This window comes from Heterodontus francisci, chromosome 6 (genome assembly GCF_036365525.1).
Source record: "Heterodontus francisci isolate sHetFra1 chromosome 6, sHetFra1.hap1, whole genome shotgun sequence".
In the NCBI taxonomy this organism is placed as follows: Eukaryota; Metazoa; Chordata; class Chondrichthyes; order Heterodontiformes; family Heterodontidae; genus Heterodontus; species Heterodontus francisci.
Genome location: NC_090376.1, coordinates 48,580,810 through 48,608,719, shown reverse-complemented (window position 1 = coordinate 48,608,719; position 27,910 = coordinate 48,580,810). Strand labels below are relative to the sequence as shown.

The following is a 27,910-nucleotide window of genomic DNA, read 5'->3' as shown; positions in this document are numbered from 1 at the left end:
CCAGCCACTGGCCAAAAAGCACAGAGGTTAAAAAATACATTTGCATATGTCATCTTTTTTCATTCTGTTCCAGTATTATAAAAATTTACCACATAAAGTCTGTCCTCACACAGTTGTCTTCCAAACACAATCTGAAAAACAGCTATAAAACAAAAGGTGCTGGAAATGTTCAGCTGATCTGGCGGTATCTGTGGAGACAGAAATAAGATAAACAGGCAGATTTTCCCAGCCTGGTGGAGGCAGATTCGGGAGCATGCGAGGTGGGAAAGCCCCAGAAAACGACATTGGGTCAGGATCCCAAGGTGATCTAGGCCTCTTTCAGCTTTCCCCGTGGCACCTTGCGACTCCAGCAGGAAATCCCCATGGGTCTGAAAGGATGCCAATTGAGGTCGTTTAAAAGGCAATTAAGAGTCTTTTTAAGCATGCAATCCCTCTTTTGCCATAGCACACAGATCACACACTGGATCTGCAACTCACCAGGTTAGAGGAGACGAGTGCACAGCAGGAACTCATCGTAGAGTGAACCTGACCTGATATGAGCAGTATAAATGGTGAAATCTGCAAGCCTGTGGTTAGCCACAGTGAAAGGTTTGCGCTGACAGAAGCAGCTCTTTCAGCCTTAAGCTCACTGAATTTGTTGAGGACAGCAACTTTGTACAACCTATATCTAGTGTCTTGGAGACCACTGATGGTCATCTCACCTTATTGCTTGTACAGAAAACTGTATATACCCATCACATTATTAGCAAATCATTATTTCAAACTTTTTGTTACCTTTAAGGCACAAAGAAAATACTGTGGCCCCAAAATGTGATCCACGTGGGTTGGAGACTTCAGGCAGAAAGGCAAAGCACAGGTGCGCCAGAAATGGGTGGATTGGCTTGTCTCTTTTCAGGTTGTGGCAGACCATCCTGGATTTTTGTTTCTCAAAATATACTTTATTCATAAATTTCTGTAAAAAAAAAATACATTACAAAACAGTTCAAAACAGCATCAAATTGGCATTCCAGAAAGTGCAAAGGAAATCAGTTTTCTTCAATACAGGAGTGAGCTGCCTCACAACCCTTCCATTCCATTTTACATACAATGTACATTTTACAGCAAAACCATATTTGGTGTGTACAGCCCGAGGGGTTTGCCATGGGCCCAGCCCCTCAGTTTCCCAGATATGCAAATGACTCCATCCTCAAGATACAAGATCTTGTCTCTGGCCATAGATCAGGGCAAGCAGGAACTCCACTTTGCCACATTTATGTCAACAGAGTGGGGGCAGAGGCATTTCCAAGCCTGTATGTATAGACCATAAAGCCCATTCAACTAAAATAATGAGGTAAGAACCGAAGAGTGTTTTTTGGAATTTGAAATTGTTACAATATAGAGTCATTATGGCACAGAAAAAGACATTTGGCCCACCGGGTCCATACGACTCTAAAGAGCAATCCAATCAGTTCCATTCCCTGGTTCTATTCCCGTAGCCCTGCAATTTTATTTCTCTCCAGTGCCTATCCAATTTCCTTTTGAAATCATTCATTGTCTCTGCTTCCACCACCCTCATTGGCATCATCCCAATGTATGAATGAAAAAAAAGATTTAAAGCATTATCAGCCCTGAATATTAGAGGTGCTTCAATGTAGACGTGTACTTCAGAACACAAATTAGTATGGTTCTGATTTCTGGTTTAAATATGGTATTCAAGGTATTGAGGTCTTATAGTCATTCCTAACACTGTTTTTAACTTGTTCCTGTCCCTTTAGGCAGCACTAGAGTAAACCTGGTGAAGATCCTATCGACTGCCTCCAGCCCTCGTGATACTGCATTAGCAGCAGTGATATGCAGTGCTTTGGCCATGGTTCTGCTAGCTCTCCTCATCCTGTGCATCATCTATTGCAAGAAGCAATTTATGGAGAAAAAACCTAGTTGTAAGTTTGTTATAACCATATTTCTGACCTCCTGAAATGGTTCAATGGATAAATGCATTTCCTGGTGTGGGTTGGAGCTATAGAGACCAAAAAGGTCGCAGGTTTAATTTCTGGTCTGTGGTGAGCTAACTGATCTCTGCTAAGGTGAGGAAGGGTACTAAAATTGGTAAAAGCATCCTTGTGCCAGAGAGTGTGGGGAAAGTGCAGCCACTTTTGTTGGATATCCAGTGACTCCCACTGGGATGTGTGTCTGAACTGAGTAACAACATTCAAATCGAATTAAACTGTGAACACTTACTGTTTTGGCTCTCCCACTGAGAATGGGCATTTGTGTATCAGGGGCCAGTGGGCTCCTCGTGCATGTGTAGCTGAATTCTGGTGGAGTCATCACCTGCAGGAAGGAAGGGGAAAAGACTGGAAACTGCTCAACAGCTTCTAAATAGCTCTCGCATTTTCTCAAGCTATATGAAACCTCTCGATCTATGTGCGTATAAAGTATAGTTGGAAATACAGCAGAATCCATATGCATAAGGACGATAGCAAGTTCTTTCCAAAGGCTCAATGTGATACTGTTGCAGCTGGCCTGCTATAATTCTGGTCCTGTTATCTCAGCTGTTTAGGTTGTAATGTTAATGCACCTGACTCAGTGATCTAAGTAAATGCTGCTACCAAAAGGCACCAACAACCACAACTTGCCTACTTTATGTAAGATTAGTTTGGTCAGCTGTTGGCCACAAAGCAATATTGTAACTGGAGCGGTGAGGAGGCTTTTCTCCTGTACAGACAGACCAAAAAAGGAGCAACAATAAAGGAATAAGTTTGGTATTGGTTGAACTTATTTTTGTTCATTTGATCCTTACGGTTCAAATAATGTCATAATTACTGTAGTACGTTAGTATAGTTAAATGATCTCATAATCGGAATGTGCCTCGATAGTGTTAAGAGGGAAAATTTCTTTTTCTTCTCAGTCTCTCATTTAACTAAACACACTGGCAGAAAAATAGAACAGCTTTCTGTTGTACAAGCAACATCTGCAATTGGATTTGAAGCTGCCCTTAAACAGCCACTAACATCAAGCACAAGGATGCAGACCACCCATAGACAGCAGTTTTATTGTATCTAGACAAACATGTTGTGTATTTTAAAGTTTGATCTGTCTAACATAGTGATTGGGTCCAGGCCTGGCTGAGAAGAGTCCTAAACTTAAAAAAAAAGTGAAGAAGGAATGTTTCCAATTACATTATATTAAGACAGTCTCTATGTCTGAACAAAAATCTCAGTGAAGTGACCAGCCTCATTAGATCAACCATGTGCAGTAGTCTGATGCAATATACCACTGATGTGCAGAAAGGATTGCAAGGATTAACTAACTACTTTTATTTAGAATGAGGATTGACTTTTAAATTAACTAAAGTATATAGGTGTGGAAAGTTCTTAAAATTTTGCTTGCGAAACTGTTTGTGTTTATTTATATCATTTTTAACTATCTTCACAAAATGCTGTTTGTGGTCTCATTTGGAGTTACTTAGAGTTGGATGAACACAACTATCTAGAATGTTCTTGATAATGTCCTTTACACAAAGTCCTGATTCTTCAGCAATAAAAGTGTTTATTATGGCATCACAGTATATGTACTGGAAGCATTAAAAGCCCAACAGGTCTCACCAGTGTCTGTTAGTGTTAGGGTTTTGTGGAAAAATTGGTAACCGCTGGCATGCTACAATTATTTTTTTTAAATGAAAGGCTAAAACAGCCTTCATGTTTGTGGGTTTGTAATCTGGGCACTGCATTTCTCAAAACATTGCTTCTGGTGGTCTGACCTTAGAAAAACTGAGGTTTGAAAAAATGTGTGGCCAGTCAACAAATCAATGACAACAAAATATACATTGACCCTAAAGGGAGGTTATGGGCCACTGAGTATGTGGGAATTATTAAGAGTGGTAATAAATACCATTTTTTATTGTTATTCTCTTTTTTCCTCTTCAAAGGGTCAATGAGACTACAGGATGCTCAGTTAAATGGAGCGGAACTGTCATCCTTTGACAGGCAGAGGATTAATCCGAGTCCACACAGAACCTGCACACACTGTCAACAAGGTCCAGTGCAGGCTTGTGGTAGGTGTAAAGAAAGAATCCTCAGAGGACTGCTTTATTAGAAGAGACTTGTCGACACTCCCATTGTCGTTGGATGATGTGGTTTCTCCTAAGTACATCTCTTAAGTGTTTAAGACAGTAGACGATCACCTTTTATGTGCAATGTGAGATGAATGCGTGGATAGTGACACTGCAAAAATCACAGTTTTCATTGTATTTGTGTACATTGTTAACGGGAGCATAAAAGATTTCCAGTTTGATGAAAGGAATGCAGTAGTTGTTTATTTTTTTCATGATTTATAAAACCTAACAAATTTAAGTAATTCCTCTGATTTGGTACCCTTGACAAGATCCTTGGTGCTTGTCCAAAATTAAATAAATACAATTTTTTGTGGTAATCTAATTAAAAAATTATCTTATTTGTCAGTTAAATCTGGCTGGCTTAGTTATGTGTCCTTGTCCCTATTATCAGGTTACTAATGGAGACTCTGCCACAAAGCATAATGTTTCATCTTGGAAGTGGAATTGGGAACTAATGCTGCCTACCTTGCTCCACTCATGGGGCAGGATTTTTATTTAAATGAAAGGGCAGGAACAGGGTGCTTAAACCTGCTCCTCAGGTTGGCATGCCAGTTTCCTGACGCAAAACCAACATGCTCAAAGTTTAAAAGGCTCTGATGAGAGCCGGAAGAGGCAACCTGCCTGAAATGGATAAATGGCCAGTTATAGCTCCTAACGAGCTTGTTGTCAGCTTGTTAAGGGCCAGTTTTGAATTTTCTTAATAAGGCACGGAATCCATGCAGGGTGTCAACCATGACAGGGAGGAGGAGGTGCAAACAAGACTGCAGAGCAAGTCAGAACGGCAGGACACAAGCAAGGGGCACCATTAAAGAGGGAAGGCTCAGAGATGGACCTCATTCACAGGAAACCAGTGGCATAGTCAAGAGAATTATCTGTCATATCTCTTCACTCGACAAGGGCATTTTGAGGGGTGGAGGGGCAGCTTTGAAGATGGTTGGGTCCCTCTGCTTCTGGGCCTCACGGGTTCATGAGGGGGGCTTCAGGATGATTCCACATTCCAATTGAAAGGAAGGACGGACATAAGAGGAAATTGGATTAAGCTACTCCAAAATAGAATTGACTAGCGGTGAGGAGCAGCATCTGCAGGAGCAGAGGCAGACCCCTGGGCAACAGGCATGCAGGGGTGAGGAACGAGTGGCAGGAAGGCAACGAAGGCGATACCCTCAGCAGAGGGTTAACTGCCAAAGGATAAGCTACCTGGACATGTCTGAGTGTCAGTGCCACAGAAGGCTGCACCTGTCTAGGCAGACAGTCGTTGAGTCCTGTGCCCTCATTGATGGTCATTTGAGGGTTCATAGGGACCATCGCCATGACCTTCCCGTGGCTGTAAATGCCAGAGTGGACTTGCACTTTTTTGCATCCATTTCCTTCCAAGGAGCGGCAGCAGACATTGGTGGCATCTCGCAGGCAGCAGCATTATCATTGCATCACAGAGGTAATGGATGCTGTGTTGGAGAGAGCAGGGAATTACATTGAGTTTGAGTACTGCTATCCACCTTGAATTCAAAGGGCAGTGGGATTTGCCTCAGTCACCAGATTCCCTCAGGTGCAGGGGATCATAGATTGCACCCATGTAGCCATCAAGGCACCGACTGACCAGCCGGGGAGATTCCTCAATGGGAAGAAATTCCACTCCATAAACATCCAGCTAGTATACAACCACAGGTGTATGCACACGATCCCGGAAGCTGTCTTGACATCTTCATCCTCCGGCAATTGCAGATGCCGCAGCTCTTCATTGAGCAATTGGAAATCCGTGGATGGCTGTTAGCGGCAGATAAGGCTTATCCCATGAGGAGATGGCTGATGATTCCTGTGTGTAACCCTACCACAGAGGCTGAAAGATACTACATCCGATGCCAACCGAGTACAAAGGTCATCATTGAACAGGCCATTGGCCTCCTGAAATGAGCTTCAGGTGCTTTGACCTATCAGGTGGTACCCTTCAGTACACTCACTCAAGGGTCTTGCGCATTGTGGTGATCTGCTGCGCACTTCATAACATGGCCTGTCAGAGAGGTGTGGACCTTAAAGAGGGAGAAGCGCTGGAACAACACAGTTCCTCGAAGGAGGAAGAGGAAGATGAGGAGGAGGATGAAGGAGAGCTGGAGAATGGCCCCCATGCTTTGCAAGGATGTCATCGTGGTAGGCTCAGGAGGCAGAGTGCTTATCAGGATGGCAGGGGCGCCAGGGCTACTCTGATCCAGACACATTTCACCCGAGTGAGACTCAGTCTTCAGGACATATGAACATACGAACAAGGAGCAGAAGTAAGCCATTCGGCCTCTCTAGCTTGCTCCGCCATTCAGTAAGATCATGGCTGATCTGTTTGTGTCTCGAATTTCACACTCCCATCTACCCCTGATAACCTTTGATTCCCTTTCCTAACAAGAATCTATCTACCCCCGCCATAAAATTACTCAATGACCCCGCCTTCACCACCTTCTGAGGCAGAGAGTTCCAAAGTCACACAACCCTCTGAGAGAAAACATTTCTCCTCAACTCTGTTCTAAAAGGGCGGCCCCTAACTTTATAAGTGCCCCCTAGTTCTGGACTCACCCACAAGACGAAACATCCTTTCCACATCCACCTTGTCAAGACCGTTCAGCAATTTATATACTTCAACCAAGTCTCCCATCACTTCTGAACTCGAGTGAAAATAAGCCCAGTCTGTCCAACCTTTCCTCATAAGACAACCCCCTCATTCCAGGTATCAATCCAATAAATCTCCTCTGAACCACCTCCAACGCATTCACATCCTTCCTTAAATAAGGAGATCAAAACTGCACACAATATCTCACCAATGGCCTGTGTAACTGAAGCATATCATCCTTTTATTTTCAATTCCTCTCGTAATAAAGGATAGAATTCCATTAGCATTCTTTATTACTTGCTGTGCCTGCATACTAACTTATTGTGATTCATGCACTAGAACACCTGGATCCCTCTACACCTCGGAATTTTGCAGTTGTTCTCCGTTTAAGTAATACTCTTGTTTTTTTATTCTTCCTGCCCAAGTGTACAACTTCACATTTTCCCACATTGTACTCCATCTGCCAGATCTTTGCCCACTCACTCAACCTATCGGTTGTATCGGTCTGCAAGTTCCTTATGTCCTCTTCACAACATATTTTCCTACCTATCTTTGTGTCATCTGCAAATTTAGCTACCAAGCCATCGCTCCCCCTCATCTAAGTCATTGATATAAATTGTAAAAAGTTGAGGCCCCAGCACAGACCCCTGCGGGACTCCACTCGTCATATCCTGCCAATCAGAAAAGGACCCATTAATGCTTATTCTCGGTTTTCTGCCAGCCAGCAGCCAATCTTCTACCCATACTAATATGTTACCCCCTAGACCATGAGCTCCTATATTTGGAGACGAGAGTCTCCTTCATCTGAGTGAGAGCAAGCATCCGTTAAGAACAAAAGTCAACTACCTTCCAATGGCACAACCACTGCAAAACCTCCAGAGTCTCCATCTGACAAACTCATCCCCAACACACTCCTTTGCTTTGCTAACCCGTATTTTCCATTCTCAACTGGAGAGAAGTCTGCCTTAGTGCAACAACATGCATAGTGCTTTATCGCAAAACAGTTTGATGTCATGTACAACAGAAACACCCAAGTGATCCACAAAGTGACATTCTCGATGAGGTAGCCTGTGCTCATGGCCACGCCTAAGAGTTGCTCCCCCTGTGGCTGCAGGCGAGGTAGAGACAGACTGCTTGCTCGTGCCTATCTGGGACAGAGAGGCCCATAGTGGTCAGCCTCATTGTGGAGGTGCCGGGAGCGAAGACTGCTGCACCGGCATCACTGCAGGGGGCAGCCTCTATCACAGAGCGTGACTCTACAGATGCTTTGTCTGTTGGAGAGGCCATGGAGGCGGATGATGATGCCACAGCCCCATAATCACCATCTGTCACCATCTCAGCCCTTTCATGTCCCCCGATCGCTAGAGGGAACCACCAGCCAGGGCGCAGATGGTATCCGCTCCATGCTTCTTTCTGCCATTTGCACCACTGACCGGTCACTATTACAGACTGTGGCGTGCATTTTGTGCATGTCAGTGGGCTGTTCCTGCATCCACTCTGAGTGATGCCCCATATGACTCTCCATGAGGTTGAACACTCTGTTAATGGAGGAGCTCATGTGCTAAAAGCACTGTGTCATTGTAGAGTACATGAGATGAATGGACTCCTCTATCATCCAATGGCTCCGCAGTGCCTCAGGTAACTCCGACATGTGGGCACACATCTCACGCTGGTTCTCCAGGTAAAACCGCCTGTTTCGTGACTCCTGAAGCTCTGCATCTCTGCCCTGCTGAACAGGGCTGTGCCTGTCCTCCATTCTCTGAGGGACTGATGTGCGCTCCACCCTGTGCCACCATCTCTAATAACTCGCAAGGATCCACTTAGGTGTGAATGTTTGGGCTGGTGGAGGGTGTGCAAGAAAGATTTGATGGTGCAGGCGCCAAGGTATCTTCCTCCTCTAACGCCTCCAAAACATGCTGGCAGTGTCTTACCTCCTCCCCCTCTGCAGCTAGCCCTGTGGCAGACATAAGAGAAGGGATCAAGAGAAATTAGCACAATTCACCGAATGCTTCTGCTGCTTGAAATAATGAGCTAACAGCTTATGCATTGACAGCTTGTTGCACAGGGAGGATTGTCATGCAGCCTAATTGGACTCACATTTCTCCATCTCCAAAGTTCCGGTGACTTGCCACTCTGGCCAGATCAAGGCCGAGCTTCTCGAAATGCATCAATGACACAGATTGGGGGGGCGAGCTCCTCAAAATGCATCAATGACACGAGCTGGGAGACCCCACCATCCAAAAGTACCCTCTCGCTCTCCCTGGCGGTGTTGTTCCATTTGGCCTGAGAGGTGAAGAAAAATGCCGTTGGGACAAAGCCTTTCTCCCTCACCACTTGCAGCTTTTTATTCACATAGAATGTTGCACTATTGTCCAGTCGTGCTCAGATAATGAGCAATGCTTATGAGTCGTCAATGATGCCGTGCACACATCTCTTCTATTGTCAAGAGAACTCTATGCACCCTCAGGATGCCCCTCTGTTTTGTAGTCTGGTGACTGCTGACCAGGAGGTAGGCCATTTAGGTCTATCTTTGGACTTAACTTTCCAGACCTAAGCAGGTCATTGAAATGCTTACTGCACTGGACCCAGTTTCTTCCTCACCACTCCTCTGCTGCTGACCTCATGAGCCACCTCCAGCCATGCTTTCTTTGTCAGCCTTGCAGGCTTTTTTGTGCTGTTGACAGGGAAAAGAATGCTTCTTCTTGCTGTCACTGCCTCCAGCAGCACCTCAAGTGAGGTGAAAGAAAAACAGGGGGGCTGGGAGATCCTCCCTACCAAGTTCCCTCTGCACAGCTTCTCCTGCCATCATTGAGTGGAATGGCAACCAGCAATGGCTGCCACTTGCCCTTTAAATCGGGCCCACTCCTTCATATGTCCTGTATCCGGCACTGCTAATTAGGCAGCAAACGTAACTCTGGTCCAATTAAATTGCAATGCATGCGCGTTGCTGAAACGATGCGTAGTGGGGACCCGGAAATCAACACAACTTCAGGGTTGTGACCCTGGAATTGAAATCCTGCTGTTCACAGAGTAGTATTCACAGCAGTAAGAATGAAGTGTCTGCAGCCTTCAGTTTGTATTTTGTTATTCTGCCTCAACAAGTTTGCACAGTAGTGAGTAATCTTCGGGAGACTATGGGTATCCTTGGAAAATTATCCGATAGGAAATTTCTGTCCTCAGCGGCATTGTTGTGGAAGATGCCAACCAAGAGACTTGCTATTGCCTTCTCAGAATGGGAGGAAAAATTGGGAACTGAGTCATCCAGACAGACCCTTGTGCTTCCAAGGAAATAATTACAAAGCAGCTTTCGCAGGAGCGTGTCAGTAGGCCATCTGCCTGCCCCTTTTGATCGACTTACAAAAATGCTGAAGGAGAGAGAAAATAATAAAACGGGATTCCATAGAAACACAATGCTTGAATATGAATTCATCTGTATCAGTTGTTTAAAGCTGATCAAATCTTAACATGATACAGTATGTTCAATTAACGGGCTGATATTTTAACCAGCTCTGTGTTTTTCTTTGGAAGCTGTCTTGGAACTTCCCACACTGCCAGCTGAATTACTGGTGTTGTTATTATTGAAATACCTGCCAGCACAGGACTAGTACTGTACTATTAATTGTCCTTAAAAGCAGTTACATATTGTTACTGAGAACTAACAAAGACCTTCTATAACAGAAGAAACTGTAGGATTTTCCAGGTTTTTTAAAATTGATTATATAAATCAAATTTTTTAAAGAAAAATATATCTCACTGCAGTACCAAACCAAATGTGATTACATAGCTGCTGGAGATCCTAGCATCTGAAATTGCACACCCTTATGCCAACAGCACGGGACAAATGTGGCACAGAGGCAACACAATATTGATAGTTTGATCCCTGTGCTCGTCCTGCAACAACAAAGTTTTGGGCAAGCAGATGAACAAAAGTGCTTGTGCTTCACCATGGTTCGATGCCCGTGTTTAGGATGATCTGGGGACATTGCAGGCAGTGTTAGTTCCCATCTCAATCAAAAGAGACAAGCACACCTAAGGCAGCCAGGTTCAAATGATAAATAAGATAATTGATCAGGTTAAAAGCAAAAATGGTATACATTTAATTTTGGACAAACACCGGGGATCTGGTCAAGGACACCGAATCAGTGGTGAGTACTCATCACCACCATCCCCCAAGTACAGTTTTCAATTGCTACCCACTTATTTTTCAGACCATTGAAAATTGCCCCCACAGTCTGCTCACAACGAACCAAAGAATAATCCAAACCCACTTCATTTACAAGGGCATTACCCTCCGCAAAGAAATGGGTGATGTCAGGGAGGAGGCAGAGGTCAGCTCTGCTGCTACTAAATCCGTCACCCCTAAAAGTAAAATTCAGCTCTTTGTATTAAGTGACAAGTGGCAGCAAAGGTGAAGTCAAAATCATTCATTTTACCACAGCTTCTACCCCCTTTACACACAGAACATTGAGTAAAGTTTAGAGAGTGTCATTGTAAAATATAGTTTAAGGTTTCTATAGTTTGGGATGTTGAGAGTTAAATCCAGCTAAAAGTGTCCCAATTCAAAATGTGTTCTGTTTAATGACTGACTGTAGTGATTTTTTTCTCACTTAGGGCCTGTTCACCTGGTTCCATCTTGTTGTTTTGATGATACCTGCAGTTTGGAGTACAGTAGTGATAGTTCCTACCCTCCATCTGGATCTGTGCATCATAAAAGGTAATAGCAGAAAGTACCTCAGCAGTCATGTATCTCCTACCACTTCAGCTTCCCATTCCTACCACCTCCTCACACTTATTACTACACTTACCATTTCCCCTTTGGACTACCAAAGCAACCCTTGTTGCTTCTCCTGATCTTTGCTCCATTGTCACTTATCTCACCCTTAACCCTATGTTCGTTGTCCCCCTACATCCAGTCACCCTGCCCGAGAGCGCATGCAGAGAGGTAAAAGGTCCTATTGCCTTAAATCAGTTTCCCTCCTCCCCTTCCCCTCCAACCCTCTGTTTCTATGTCTTACCCTCAAATAAGCTTTATTTGCTTTCAAAATTCAACTTGGAATGAGGAAAGAAGCTAACTGCCTCTGCTTTTCAATCTATTCCTATCTTTATCTCTCTCCCTCTGTCTCAGATATTAGAAATTAGTATCTGTCTCACAGGTGCGGTCTCACTAATGCCTAGCACAGTTGCAGCAACACTTCCCTACTTTTATACTCTATTCCTTTAGCAATAAATGCCAAAATTCCATTTGCCTTCCTTATTACCTTGCTGCACTTGGGGATGCTGCTAATGATGTTATGGAGTTCCTCGTAGAACTGATCTTTAGCTTCAGGTGGGGAGCAGAGTGTTGGAGCATAGATGCTGAGTAGGTGTACTGGACCAGAGGTGGTGAGCAGTCGGATGGACAGTATGCGTTCCGAGCCATTTGAGGGAGGCTCTATCATGCTGAGCAAGGAGTTTCTGATGGCGAAGCCCACTCCATGCTGTCTTGGTTCTTCAGGATCCCTGCCCTGCCAGAAGATGATGTAGTCTTGCTCTGCTAGAGATCCACTCGCGGGGAAGCGTGTCTCCTGAAGTGCTGCAATGTCTACATTGAGTCTACAGAGCTCGTTGTTAATGATGGTGGTCTTCCGAGAATTGTTGATTTGTGTAAGGTCTTCCGATAGGCCAGGACACATAGTTCTGACGTTCCAGCTTGCAAAGCGAAGGGCTGGTACCTTCTTTCCTTTTTTCGTGTTGTTTGGTGCGGTGTTTCAGTCCACCTTTCGGGCAATGACCCTGAGCTCCAAGCACCCATTGAAGCAGGTGGACTGTGGCGGGACAGAACCTTAATGACCGAGGGCTGCCCGGTTTGAGGCAGGCGGTAGCTGTCCAGTGAGGTGCGATGACCTCTCCCACCGACAAAGTGCAACCCGTGGCGCCCAGTTGCTACGCAAATTTATCTGGACTTAGAACCCGTAACTGCTGCCTTCCGTGTTGTTTCAGTCGCTGTGAGGCAACTATGGAGTGACCTCTCCATGGCGCATGCCTGGGCGGATTTATGGAGGTTGAGAGTCGTCAAAACCCCCCCCTCTCGGCCTTTCTGGTGGGGTCCAAAGGAATGCAGAGCACGACGTTTGGCACCGGGATGGCTGCAGGAACTGCCCGAAATATGCCAAAGGTGACACATGACCGCCTACGGGGTTCCACTCCGGATTTTCTGTTAGGGTTTACTCCCTTAGCCTTGGTCTCTCCCGAGACGCCCACAAGGCAGTGGGGTTGTTAGGGTCCCTACACAGGTGTAGGATGATGCCGGTGGGAGGAGGGGGTGCGAGGGGGAGGGGTGGAGGGAAGTGGGTGCGAGGGGGAGCTGGGAAGGGGGCTGTAAGGGGGTGGGGGGGTGCAGGGGAAGGGGGTGCAGGGGGAAGATGGTGCGAGGGGGGGGCTGTGATGGGGTTGTGAGGGGGTGAGCTGAGAGAGTGGAACAGGGAAGGGGGGTGGAAGGGGGGTAAGTGGGGAGGAAAGCGGGTGCAGGTAATAAGCTATTTCCTCAGTTCCCACCATCGACGTCTGGAAAGCTCATCCGCGTCCTTCGGGAGGTGAAGCATCTTTTGGCAGACTTACAAAGGTGATTATATTCACTCAGGGTTTTTTGATGTGGTTTATATAAAGGCATACAGCATTGCCGACAGTGCGCTGCAGATGCTCTCCAAGCCATCTCCCGCAGGCGCTTTGAAGTTGCGGCTGAGGAGCCGTTCGTGGATTTTTGGGTGTTCGGGGCACCTTTTCGCAAGGCTTCCCTAGGGTCCCACTGCTCCTTCTCTTCAATGGACTTACCGTGCGCGGTGGCCGCGGACACTCTGGACGGTGAAGACAGCAGGATCGGAAATCAAAGCATCACCAGCTGCACTCTTCAGTTTCGTCCGGATCAATTTCGCTAAGAAAACAAAGAGCAGGTGTGGCTGGGGGAGGGCAGTGGGCCCAGGTAACATAAACTAAACTAACTGTTAGTTTTTAGTTAGGGCTAAAATGAACTGATTTAAAGAGCCAGGGGAGTTTAAACAGTTTAAGAGTTGAGTTGTGTACCTATCATAACCTCTGCATCACCAACTCGTTCTTTCACACTAAACCCTGTCACCAGGTTTCATGGAGGCACCCAAGATCGCGTCGTTGGCACCAGCTAGACCTCATTGTCACAAGGCGAGCCGCCTTAAACAGTGTTCAAATCACACGCAGCTTCCACAGTGCGGACTGCGACACCGACCACTCCCTGGTGTGCAGCAAGGTTAGACTCAGACCAAAGAAGTTGCATCATTCCAAGCAGAAGGGCCACCCGCACATCAACACGAGCAGAATTTCTCACCCACAGCTGTTACAAAAATTTCTAAATTCACTTGTAACAGCCCTTCAAAACACTCCCACAGGGGATGCTGAGACCAAGTGGGCCCACATCAGAGACGCCATCTATGAGTCAGCTTTGACCACCTACGGCAAAAGTGCAAAGAGAAATGCAGACTGGTTTCAATCTCATAATGAAGAGCTGGAACCTGTCATAGCCGCTAAGCGCATTGCACTGTTGAATTACAAGAAAGCCCCCAGCGAGTTAACATCGGTAGCACTTAAAGCAGCCAGAAGCACTGCACAAAGAACAGCCAGGCGCTGCGCAAACGACTACTGGCAACACCTATGCAATCATATTCAGCTGGCCTCAGACACCGGAAACATCAAAGGAATGTATGATGGCATTAAGAGAGCTCTTGGGCCAACCATCAAGAAGATCGCCCCGCTCAAATCTAAATCAGGGGACATAATCACTGACCAACACAAACAAATGGACCGCTGGGTTGAGCACTACCTAGAACTGTACTCCAGGGAGAATGTTGTCACTGAGACTGCCCTCAATGCAGCCCAGCCTCTACCAGTCATGGATGAGCTGGACATACAGACAACCAAATCGGAACTCAGTGATGCCATTGATTCTCTGGCCAACGGAAAAGCCCCTGGGAAGGACAGCATTACCGCTGAAATAATCAAGAGTGCCAAGCCTGCTATACTCTCAGTACTACATGAACTGCTTTGCCTGTGCTGGGACGAGGGAGCAGTACCTCAGGACATGCGCGATGCCAATATCATCACCCTCTATAAAAACAAAGGTGACCGCGGTGACTGCAACAACTACCGTGGAATCTCCCTGCTCAGCATAGTGGGGAAAGTCTTTGCTCGAGTCGCTCTGAACAGGCTCCAGAAGCTGGCCGAGCGCATCTACCCTGAGGCACAGTGTGACTTTCGTGCAGAGAGATCGACCGTTGACATACTGTTCTCCCTTCGTCAGATACAAGAGAAATGCCGCCAACAACAGATGCCCCTCTACATTGCTTTCATTGATCTCACCAAAGCCTTTGACTTCGTCAGCAGACGTGGTCTCTTCAGACTACTAGAAAAGATTGGATGCCCACCAAAGCTACTAAGTATCATCACCTCATTCCATGACAATATGAAAGGCATAATTCAACATGGTGGCTCCTCATCAGACCCCTTTCCTATCCTGAGTGGCGTGAAACAGGGCTGTGTTCTCGCACCCACACTTTTTGGGATTTTCTTCTCCCTGCTGCTTTCACATGCGTTCAAGTCCTCTGAAGAAGGAATTTTCCTCCACACAAGATCAGGGGGCAGGTTGTTCAACCTTGCCCGTCTAAGAGCGAAGTTCAAAGTACGGAAAGTCCTCATCAGGGAATTCCTCTTTGCTGACGATGCTGCTTTAACATCTCACACTAAAGAGTGCCTGCAGAGTTTGCGGCTGCCTGCAATGAATTTGGCCTAACCATCAGCCTCAAGAAAACGAACATCATGGGGCAGGACGTCAGAAATGCTCCATCCATCAATATTGGTGACCAAGCTCTGGAAGTGGTTCAAGAGTTCACCTACCTAGGCTCAACTATCACCAGTAACCTGTCTCTAGATGCAGAAATCAACAAGTGCATGGGAAAGGCTTCCACTGCTATGTCCAGACTGGCCAAGAGAGTGTGGGAAAATGGCGCACTGACACGGAACACAAAAGTCCGAGTGTATCAAGCCTGTGTCCTCAGTACCTTGCTCTATGGCAGCGAGGCCTGGACAACGTATGTCAGCCAAGAGCGACGTCTCAATTCATTCCATCTTCGCTGCCTCCGGAGAATACTTGGCATCAGGTGGCAGGACCGTATCTCCAACACAGAAGTCCTTGAGGCGGCCAACATCCCCAGCTTATACACACTACTGAGTCAGCAGCGCTTGAGATGGCTTGGCCATGTGAGCCGCATGGAAGATGGCAGGATCCCCAAAGACACATTGTACAGCGAGCTCGCCACTGGTATCAGACCCACCGGCCGTCCATGTCTCCGCTTTAAAGACGTCTGCAAACGCGACATGAAGTCCTGTGGCATTGATCACAAGTCGTGGGAGTCAGTTGCCAGCATTCGCCAGAGCTGGCGGGCAGCCATAAAGGCGGGGCTAAAGTGTGGCGAGTCGAAGAGACTTAGCAGTTGGCAGGAAAAAAGACAGAGGCGCAAGGAGAGAGCCAACTGTGTAACAGCCCCGACAAACACATTTTTCTGCAGCACCTGTGGAAGAGCCTGTCACTCTAGAATTGGCCTTTATAGCCACTCCAGGCGCTGCTCCACACACCACTGACCACCTCCAGGCGCTTACCCATTGTCTCTCGAGATAAGGAGGCCAAAGAAGACTTGCATACTAGTTTTCTGCGATTCATGCACGAGGACACCCAATTCCCTCTGCACCAAAGCACTCTGAAGTTTCTCTCCATTTAGATAATAATTTGCCTTTCTATTCCGGCCAAACTGGATAACCTCATACTTATCCACGTTAAACTCCATCTGCCCAATTTTGGCCCATTCACCTAACCTATCCATATCCATTTGTAAATTTCTTATTTCTTTATTGCAACTTACTATCCCACCTATTTTAGTGTCATCTGCAAATTTGGCTATAGTACCTTCTATCCCTGCATCCAAGTCATTAGTATAGATTGTAAATAGTTGGGGCCCGAGGACCGAACCCTGTGGCACCCCACTAGTTACATCTTGCCAACCTGAAAAGGACCCATTTATTCCGACTCTCTGTTTTCTGTCGGTTAGCCAATCCTCTATCCAAGCTAATAAATTGCCCCTAACCCCATGTGATCATACCTTGTGTATTAACCTTTTGTGCGGCACCTTATCAAATGCCTTCTGGAAGTCCAGATATACTACATCTACAGGATCCCCATTATCCACTTTACTTGTTACTTCTTCGAAGAACTTTATCAAATTAGTCAAACACGATTTACCCTTCATAAAACCATGCCGATGGATTGCGTTTAGACTTTCTCAATGTCCTGTTATTACTTCCTTAATAATGGATTCTAACAATTTACCAATGACAGATGTTAAACTAACTGTTCTATAGTTTCCTACTTTCTACCTCCTTTTTTGAGTAAGGGCGTTATATTAGCATTTTTCCAATCAACTGGAACCTTTCCCGCACCCATGGAATTTTGGAATATTATAACCAATGGATCCACTATCTCCGCTGCCACTTCCTTTAAGACCCTAGGATGTAGGCCATCAGGCCCTGGGGACTTGTCTGCCTTCAATTCCAATAGTTTGCTCAGTACTTTTTCCCTAGTGATGATGATTGTTCTAAGTTCCTCCCTTTCTATAACCTCTGCATTACTTGTTACTATTGGGAAGGTACAAGTATCCTCCACCGTAAAAACTGAGGCAAAATACTGATTTAGTGTCTCCGCTATTTCTGTCTTCCCCACCATTAACTCCCCAGTCTCATCCTCCAAGGGACCAACATTCACTTTAGCTACTTTCTCCCCTTGTATATGTTTATAGAAGCTTTTGTTATCTGTTTTTATATTTTGCGCTAGTTTTCTTTCATAATTTACCTTTGCTCTTTTTATTACTTTTTGAACAACCCTTTGTTGATCTTTAAATTTTTTTTTTCAGCCTGCCACTGGCCTTTGCAATATGGTATGCCTTCGTTTTTGTCTTTGTGTTATCCTTAACTTCCTTGCTTAGCCATGGACGTTTTCTCCCCCTCTTGCAATCTTTCTTCCTCTCTGGAATATATTTTAGTTGGGAGGAATTGAATATCTCCTTAAACATCTGCCACTGCTCATCAACTGTCCTACCTTTTAGTCTTTCTGCCCAGTCCACTAGGGCTAAATCTGTCTTCATGCCTATGTAATTACCTTTGTTTAACTCCAGAACGCTAGTGTGGGACTCCAGTTTCTCGCCCTCAAACTGAATTTGAAATTCTAGCAAGCGATGATCACTCTTTCCTAGAGGATCCTTAACTATGAGATCATTAATTAATCTCACCTCATTACACAATACCAAATCTAGAATAGCCTGCTCTCTGGTTGGTTCCACAACATATTGCTCCAAAAAATAATCTCTAATATATTCAATGAACTCTCCCTCGAGGCTACCCTTGCCAATATGATTAATCCAGTCTATATGCATATTAAAATCACCCATGATTATTGCTGTACCTTTCTTACAAGCCCCCAGTATTTCCTGGTTTATACTGTGCCCCACTGCAGAACTACTATTTGGGGACTTATAAATTACTCGTAACAGGGTCTTTTTTCCCTTGCTATCTCTTATTTCTACCCAGACTGATTCTACGTCTTGATCTCCAGTGCCTATATAATTTCTCACTGCAGCACTGATCTCTTCCTTTACTAACAAAGCTACCCCACCTCCTTTTCCTTCCTGCCTATCCTTCCGAAATATTGAGTACCCTTGGATATTCAATTCCCAAACCTGGTTTCCCTGCAACCACGTCTCAGTAATCGCCACTAAATCATACCCATTCGTCTCTATTTGCGCTGTTAACTCATTAATTTTATTCCGAATGCTTCGTGCATTCAGATACAAAGCCTTTAGGCTTGTTCTATTATCAAATTTCCCTACTCTTGTACGATTCCTAGGTGCAATATGATATTCACACGTTCTGTCCCTACCTTTTTTCTGGTAACAATCAGCCTCATCATTAATCTGCACTCCTACCCTCTCCTTTAACTTTGACTTCCTAATTTTCCATGCAACTGAACCCTACCCCCCACTATTTAGTTTAAAGCCCTATCTACAGCCCTCGTTATGCGTGTCGCCATTACTCTGGTCCCAGCATGATTCAGGTGGAGCCCATCCCATCAGAACAGCTCCCTCCTTCCCCAGTACTGGTGCCAATGTCCCATGAATTCGAACCCATTCCTCCCACACCAATCTTTGAGCCACGCATTTACCTCTTTAATCTGTGCCAATTAGCTCGTGGCTCAGGTAGTAATCTGGAGATTATTACCTTTTTGGTTCTGCTTTTTAACTTAGCCCCTAGCTGCTGATATTCCCTTAGCAGAACCTCTATCTTCGTTCTACCTATATCGTTGGTACCTACATGGACCACGACAACTGGATCTTTCCCGTCCCACTCCAGGTTCCTCTGCAGCCCAGATAATATATCCTGAACCCTGGCACCAGCAGGCAACACAGCCTTTGGGACTCTCGATCCTGGCCACAGAGAATAGTGTCCATGCCCCTAACTATACTATCCCCGATTATGACTACATTTCTCTTTTCTCCCCCCACTTGAATGGCTCCCTGTACCACGGTGCTATGGTCAGTTTGCTCATCCTCCCTACAGTCCCTGCTCTCGTCCACACAGGGAGCAAGAATCTTGAACCTGTTGGACAAGGACTGCAACACTACCTCCTGGATCTCTCTACCTGCCTCACTCATAGTCACACCCTCCTGCCCCTGACCACTGGCCGAATTCAAGGTAGTTAATCTAAGGGTTGTGACTGTCTCCTGAAACGGTGCGTGAAGAATACCCTCAATTGGCACTTCAGTGTGGGCAGCCGTCACCTCCAGGTGTCTCTACACTGAAAATAGAACATGCCAACAGACTGGCACACCAGCCAGTCGAGCACGAAATGGCTGGCACACCCACCTTCAGTCCCATCTCAGCCCTGGAATTAAAATTCTGTCCAATATGACACACTTAACATTGAAAATGTTTATCACAGTGCCACAGGAGTAACAGGTAATGATGATGAGTTCTTAATGAAATGTTGATCCCCATGTACTGAATTTACATGTAACAGATACTGTGGTCATCAATTTGAGAATGTTATTGCTGCAGAACAGGATACTCGGAAGGTTTGCTAAAGACTGCCCAATCCCATCCTTTAAAAAGCATGCCATAGAAGCCAAATGTGATATTCAACTTACCACATCAGCCATCTTAATTGCTCCTAAAATAATCCTCATTCTGTACTGTCCCTTCAGGTACTGAATTGAGGCTGGTAAATCTCACTACTTTATAACTCTGATGAGATCGAGTTGGTCTTCATACTTGTGCAAGTTGGGCGATAACGAATCTGCAGCCCTTTTATACCCTGACCAATTTTCCTATTCATAAACAGGCAGGAGTGCATCATGGCTGCTGGTTTCCTATCACCCATGTTGCCCAACAACCGAAGACCAACTTCACCCACTTACAAGGTCATCCATTGGGTTGGGTTGGATTTGAACTCCTGTCCTATATGTGAAAGGACAGTGCATTAATCCAACATAGCATCCTGTAATCTGTTACTACATTGAGCAAACAGGTAGGATTGCCATTGAAAGTTTTAGATACTGTAACTTTGAGTCTATAGTACCTGATGAATAAACATCTTCCAACAAGATACCTTGAATTTAATGTTAACATCTCGTGACAATTGATGTACTCTAAATTTGTTGGCAGCTTGGCATATTTTTTTTTAAAGAGTAATGCATGTTTCATGAAATTGCCTATTTGTAGCCAGTTACATAACTACCAAAAAAACCTACTGTGTAGTACTCAAAAACTTCTTCTCACAGTTATTTGTGACATTATGGCATATATATTGGAGTACCCTTATCTGGTACCACTGAATCACTGATTGCAGCCACACGGTATAAAACGTCTTTCACCATATATGTATACCAATTACCTGCATGTTAACTGTATGTAATATGCTTTCTGTCACAAACAGGAACACAGACTGTGGTGGAGAAATGCTGCCCTCTTTCCTTGATGGCTTTACACCCTCTCTTGGTGGAGATGCCTCAGAAGCCTGGCCTCTAATGCGAGACTCTGTCTGCAGTGACGCTGATTCTTTCTGTGAATCTCTGAACCCAGCAAAGACCGAGGCTTCTCCAGAGGATGTTGCTGCCTTTAGGCCAAAGTCAGAAACCCCAATAATCCCACCTTCAGATACATGCCCAAGGGAGGAGGATCAACCCGAGTCACTTTGTCTGCAGTCCTTTTCGGTGGAGATAGGTGAAACTGCAAGAACGCTCGAAGAGCAAGAAGGTGCAGAAGATCCAGGAGACCTCCAATCACTAAAGAATGGAGAACAAGAGCAGCACCAAATGAAGAGGAATGCAGAGCAAGTTCCAAATGAAGAAGTTTGGGTAAGGCATACTTATCTGTATCGTTTCACTGGAATCTTGATTCTTGTCCTGTTTGCATAATACTGATAGACATCAAGCGCTGGATTTTCAATCCGGGGCCAGGAACCCGATGGCCGGATCATTTCCAGGTCCCGACCACGCACCACGTCAGCATCAGTGACGTGATGCAATTTGTAAAGGGAAAGGCCCTAATTGGCAAGGAGGTGAGTTCGGCGCCCAATTAGTGGCATCGGGCATGGGCTGGAGGTGGGAAGTCGGGATGGAGGATGATTTTAAAAGGAAAATGGCAGCCGTAACTGAGCTTGCCATTGCTCTGAAAATGGAGCATCAGGGTGAGCAGAGGGCCAGCGGTGACCTTGACAGCTACAGGTAGGAAACTTTGAGGCCTCAGGTCATTATGGACAAGAGCAGAAATGTCAGAGACCAACTGCCTGGATAGGCGCAGTCTCCTATGGCACTAGCGCTCTGTTGTTTTCAGGTAGCTGACCCTTGGGAGGTACACCAGATGTTGTGGGTAATGCCTTCTTCCCCTTGCAGCCCCTCGCTCTGCTCCTCCGGCCTCCTCCTGACCAGGAGGATGTATCTGCTGATGTTCCTCCTCACTACTCCAATGTCACAGCCTGCTCCCATCTCAACAGCTTCACCTGCTGCTCATTGGTTTGCCAGCACTTCCTCAACCCACCTCTGATGCCCAAGTGATGCCTGCAGCCTCATGTCCCTCTCAAGATTCCAAACACTCAGTCCTCCCGAAGGCAAGCTTCTTATCTCTAGCGATGGCAACTCTGTGCCACTGCATGAGCAACTGAGTTTAAATCTCCCGTATTATACACTTTTTTCACACTGTAGTCATGAGCACTAATGGCTCCCTGCTGAGTTCCCGACAGCTGGGCTCGAACATGTCCCAGACCCTCCGTTTTCCCTATGCTTCTCAATTGAAAATTCCAAACTGTTGCTTTCCGGACTCCTAACAAGCTCGACACTAAGCTCAACAGGCAATCAATTGGAGGCATGTTGTTTGCCGGCTCAATCCTCCCGCCTTCCCTTTGAAAATCTCATTGCATATGGTATTAGTGTAGGATTAGTTTAAATGGGTGGTTAATGGTCGGCACAGACTTGGTGGGCCGAAGGGCCTGTTTCAATGCTGTATCTCGAAATCAAATCAAATCAAAATCCCTGAGGTGTTGGGAACCAGCGATGCCTTCCAAGTGCGCGATTTTCCAGGCCCGCCTGTACCCGAACTAGTGTCTGCCCCGGGTGATTGACAGTTCAGCCCCAAATCTCAGTACGTCTGAAAATTAAATATTTCATAATATTCACTGAAGGTAAAAGTAATTTTGAGAGCTATGTTAAAGTGCTATGAATATAAATCTGCTCTCTATTCACAGATCTTGGAAGTTTTATTTCATCCTTTTTCCCACCAATTTTGTCCCTTCTGAAGGCAATGAATCCTTGCTAAGGTACAATGCCGCAATATGCCAGCCACCCTCTGGTGCATCACCCATGGCCATCCTTCATGCATGAACCCATATGGCGAATGTCGACAGACTGTTCTCCCTGGAGAACATCATCGCCCAATCTGTTCCTGTCTTCGCCCGATGTCACATTTCTAGTGGCTGTCAATAGTTGTTAAACTAGGAGCAGGAACTGTGGCTGAATTTCCCTTTCCTAAGCTGGGGCACTGAGGCCAATTGTAAATCCCCTTATGGCTTTGCTGAAGAAGATTAGGTAACTCAGGACAGACCAAATTCTTAAAAGTTCTGAATGTAGAAAGTTAAATGCACAATTAATCATCACTTGCTGAACCAGTGTTGCTGGAGCATATTGTTTGATAGCAAATCTGTCACTTGCCTGTCAGTACCCCAGTTTTGCTGCATAATTCTATGCTTCAACATACTTTCCATCTATCTCCATACCTACGTGTGCTTCACACACAGTTTTAGTAATGACATCAGAAAGAGGCATATTGGGATAATCCTGAAGTCCTAACCTGTAATCCCCTGAGATTAAAATGTATGTAGTGAAGTGAATACAGTTTATAACCTTCTATACAAAAGAACTTAAATATGGAAATCTATCAACTGCAATCAAAAATACCAGTAGTGTCCCTTTGGATATTGTTTGACAGAAATAAACACGCAAGTTCAACCAACATTTCCCTTCTGTTGAATACTTTGAGTATTGAAGTATTACTTTGACAGAGAAAACACTGATATGTGAAGATGCATCTTCAATAGCTTGAGCAGGCTCTTGATGTGAAATGGTCGTGATTGGAGCTACCTTAGGCCAGTTCAAATCTGAATTTAGGATTCAACTGTCACCAAGGGCCAGATTTTTTAAAGCCTTTGGGAGCGGGTGCGCACGATTTGAAGATCGTGTTCTCAGAGGTTAGCACCAGATCCGCCGCCTCCAGAATGCAAAGCCATTTTTAAAGGGACGCTGGGATTAAGTGCCTGTTGAGCTCATGGGGGAGCTCATTAACAGGCTTGTCAGCAGCAGTTTACAGTCTTCAAAGGAAGGGCATGTCTGGAACACGGCAGGGTGTAAAAGACGTGAACAATGCGCGGCGCCATGAGAGCTGGTTAAAATAATACAGAGGCACAAAATAAAGCTCAGCTGCTTCATAAGTGCCACAGCGTAGCCATTGATGGAGATGTAAGATGTGCTTTTCTCAGTTGTGAGTGGTAGGAATCAGAGAGGGATATGAGGCCGCTGGAATCACTTAGGCATCTGGGGTTGGCAGGGAAAGGCCTGGTGAACACACAAACCCCAGCTGAGGGAGTTTGGATGGGAACAGGTTACTCTGACATTGGACACAGCAGCCAGGATGAGCTTCAGCAGATGCAACCTCCTGGACAGCAGGAGGCCAGAGGAGAACAGCAATGGGCTGCAAGGGGAAGAAGGCCCTACCCAAGATACCAGGTCTACTGCCAAAGAGTCATCTCCCTACAAATGACAGAGCACCAGTGCTGTAGGAGGCTGTGCTTATCCAGACAGATGGTCACGAATCTATGTGCTCTGATCTGCAATGACCTGAGGTCTTGTAACCCCCATGGCAGTCCCTTAACTGTAGCCATCAAGGTCACCATCACCCTAAACTTCTATGCAACTGGGTTGTTCCAGGAATCGGCTGCGGACTGAGGTGGCATCTCGCAGTTGGCATCTCATCATGCCATTAGGCAGGTCACGGATGCCATTTTCAGGACAGCAGGAAAATACATACACTTCGACACAGATGGGCCTATGCAGGCACAAAGGACTTTGGATGTTGCCGCCATGGCTGGATTCCCTCAGGGTTATCGATTACACCCATGTAGGCAGCAAGGCACAGACAGACCAACCAGTCAGATTCCTGAACAGAAAGGGCTACCATTCATTGATTGTCCAGCTGGTCTGTGACCACAGGAAACGAATCTTGCAGATCTGTGCCCGGTTCCCGGGCAGTTGTCATGACTCCTTTATCCTGTGAGAGTCCCAGGCGCTGCACCTCTTCAGGCCCACATCCAGACGTCATAGGTGGCTGCTGGGAGATAAGGGTTATCCCCAAAGGAGGTGGCATCTGACACTCATTCTAAAACCAGACACAATGGAGAGTGATGCACAACCAGAGCTGTCTCCTAACACAGACCTGCTTTGAACAGACCATTGGCCTCTTGAAGCAGCGCTTCCATTGCCTTGACCATTGGTTGGTGCCCTCCAGTACGAGCCAGCCAGAGTCTCCCGTCTCATGGTCGTCTGATGCGTCCTGCACAACATGTCGCTGGAAAGAGGCCTGGAGATGGATATAGAGGAGGGGCTGGAATGCCACTGCACCTCAGAAGATGACTGGGAGGAGGAAGGGATCACTCCGGAGGTGACCAGTGCCAAGGCAACGGAGGATGCCGTCCCAGACCCCAGTGTTAACTGCAGGCTGGCATGGCAGCAAGGGCCACGCTGATTCAGCAGTGCTTCACCTGACCACCTTTGAGCCCTTGCAGCTGATGACTGCTCAACTCCTCTTCCAGCACTCAGAGCTATTACACCGCTATGACCCTGAACTACGAGGTCACATTGATAGCCATAAACATTCAGATTGAGGGTTCCTCCATCCACCATTGTCCAACATCATAAGGCAGGGATACATAACATTTCCAGGACCCCATGCCCCGCTGCCCACCCCACAATGCGACATCACCCTTTTGAGATGGGACATCATCAACACACCTGTCAGAGTGGTGAAATAAAGTTATGTGAGGCAAACAAAATAACAGACAGATGTATGGACAATAGCACCCAGGTAACCCATTAAGTGAAATCAATGTTGTGACGCCTTCCTCTCCCTAACACTTTTATGGAGTGCTCCTCCTATGTCAGAGGTGGAGGCAGCCTGCTCCTGCTCCCTACTGTCTGCCACCAACTGAGCTGCCTGTGGCTTCTGTCCTTGTCTTCTGCCCATATGTGAGGGTGGCTGCGTCTCAGTTTTGCGACCATTCACTTACTCTGACCCAACCTGAGGGAGAACGATAGACATTGTGTAAGGTCAGCTCCCTTGCATTCTGGTGCTTAGGGAATTTGTGCCCAATGAACCAAGTGCCACTGGCCACTCACCTTATCAGACTGCAAGAGGTCATTGAACCGTTTTCTACACTGGACTCAGGTCCTCCTCGTTTTCCCTGACTGCTGAACTCTGTGGCCACCTCCATCCATTCCAAAACTCAGACCTGTTATTTTATTATTATTGCAGGGGGTTGCAAGGCTGAGGGAATCTTAGGTCATTTGATTTAGAGTCAGAAATAGCTCAGTTATTTGAGTACATCTTCAGGTCCTTTAAGCCACCACAGCTACACTTAAAGAACCTGAAGGTGCACTCCCTAGAAACAGCTGGTGCATCGCCAAGTCCAAACTGTTCAAATTCAAAACAACACATTAGATATGTTCAGATTTGTACTAAAGTCAACCACAATTCTGAAGTTAGGGCACCGCACCCTATCTTGAAGGTTGAAGGCTATAACCACTGAGGTGTCAATCAGACACTTACAATGTCTGACTAATGGCTATGTTTTTAAACTGTTATGCCTATAAATTTTAATTATAGTGTTAACATAGCTGTGGATGCTTTAAAATGATAAATGTCTTCCATTTTAATTGCTGGTACATAGAGTTTTTGTTTTACCAATAATGTTATTAAACATGCTGGTACTGGTGTTAGAATAACAAAGGACTTTTTTTTACTGGTTTCTTATGTTCAAAGAGTTAGTCGTTAATTTTCTCCAACATGTCAGTTAAATCCTATTTTTGGTTTGATCCTTAGTACTGACTGTAATTTTCTGTTTCCAGGATTGTGTCTAGAACACACCGTAATGGTCCCAGAGGAATGTCTCTGATTTTATCCTTCTCTGTTGACTCTTTCAAGCAAAAGATACATCCTGCTGAGGCCTGAAATTTCAGGATCTTACAGTTTTCCCAGCTGAACTATGGCAAATTGTGGGCTACATCTGTCTCTGTTCATCACAAACAGGAACCACATCCAAGTTAATATATGCTTCATTTTAAGCAGCAGTCTATTTCTACTACTTGTGATTTACTATTTGTTTTTTTATATGAAACATTTGGCACCTTGTTCAAAGTTCTTGGGGGGGGAATGTTTACAACTGCAAAGGTGGCAATGAAGAACTCTGTCAAAATGTCATTGTGCTCAAACTGCTAAAGGCATCCTGAAGACAAATGATGATTCAGACAGCAACCAGTGTGATAAAGCTCTCATTCTGATTGGCTCTTACATGTGAAATTGAAGCATTAACAACTGTAGCCATAGGCACGGCCTGCAGAGGATTGTGGGAAATGGTATTCCACGAAAATGATTTTGATTCATTAGGTATCAACTATAAATCTTTGTTATTAAAGCTTTAGAAAATGCAGTTGTACACTTTAATATCTTTTTTAGAAAATTGCCACTGTACATTGTGGAGAATGATTTTTTTTAAGTATTAATAATTATAAATGAAGGTAGCCATTTACATTGTGTTCCACCTCTGCCATTGTACTACTACAGTGTGTCTGAAGAAGGTATTTCAACAAAAAAAAACTGTTACTTTGAATGATGTGTTTATCATTCCTCTTGCTGAGGGAAGCTAGATTGGTTTAGCTGATAGTGCACTAAATATTGGAACATGGTGGAGGTGGAATTGAATGACTTCAGTTTATACATGTTAGTGCATGCTATGAGCGGCCAGAAGATATGTTTGTTCATCATACAATGTTCCACTTCTCTTTAAAGGGTTGGATAACTTTCAGTTGAATCACATCATTTGAGAGATTGTGACATTGTTTATTAATAATAAAGGTTGAACGTTGGTGCTCATATACATTTTATTAAAAAGTTGGTTAACAGTGCATCTGAGTAGAGTAGATTTCTAGATATCCTTCTTTAGCTAATGGCTACAAACTCAATAAACTAAAGAAAATCACTTACTACAATGCTGTCTTCCTAGTGCATCTTAAAAGTAACAATATTCCCTAATTGGTGAGTTTATACTGCACTGTTACCCCAGTATAAGCAGCTTGGATTTATATTTTTTCCAAATGATCACTCACTGTCTCGATGCCCTAGTTTGGTGGAACATTCTATCAGCAACCGTGCCAAATGAAGTATGTTGAAAAACATGGGCTTGAGCAACTGGAGCATGTAAGAGTCTCATATTGCAATCAGGTGCTTTGGACATGCAATCTTAAAATTCGAATTCCATTGCAGATAAACAGTGATGAAAGAAAGAACTAGCATTTTTTTTA

The 27,910-nt window shown here is 45.2% G+C and overlaps 1 protein-coding gene across 3 annotated transcripts in view; it reads left to right on the top strand.

Annotated features, from left to right (window-relative positions):
- tnfrsf19 (tumor necrosis factor receptor superfamily, member 19) overlaps nt 1-27,598 on the top strand; it is a 126,481-nt gene extending 98,883 nt beyond the window's left edge. For 2 of the 3 annotated variants that reach the window (XM_068032844.1, XM_068032845.1), the window contains exons 6-11: nt 782-856; nt 1,755-1,919; nt 3,908-4,033; nt 11,298-11,400; nt 20,725-21,145; nt 26,459-27,598. In XM_068032844.1, coding sequence (XP_067888945.1) covers nt 782-856; nt 1,755-1,919; nt 3,908-4,033; nt 11,298-11,400; nt 20,725-21,145; nt 26,459-26,470 — 902 coding nt within the window. In that variant the 3' untranslated portion in view covers nt 26,471-27,598. The remainder of the gene's footprint in view (nt 1-781; nt 857-1,754; nt 1,920-3,907; nt 4,034-11,297; nt 11,401-20,724; nt 21,146-26,458) is intronic. The other variant, XM_068032846.1, reaches the window with a different exon arrangement.
- Nucleotides 27,599-27,910: the final 312 nt, after the last annotated feature.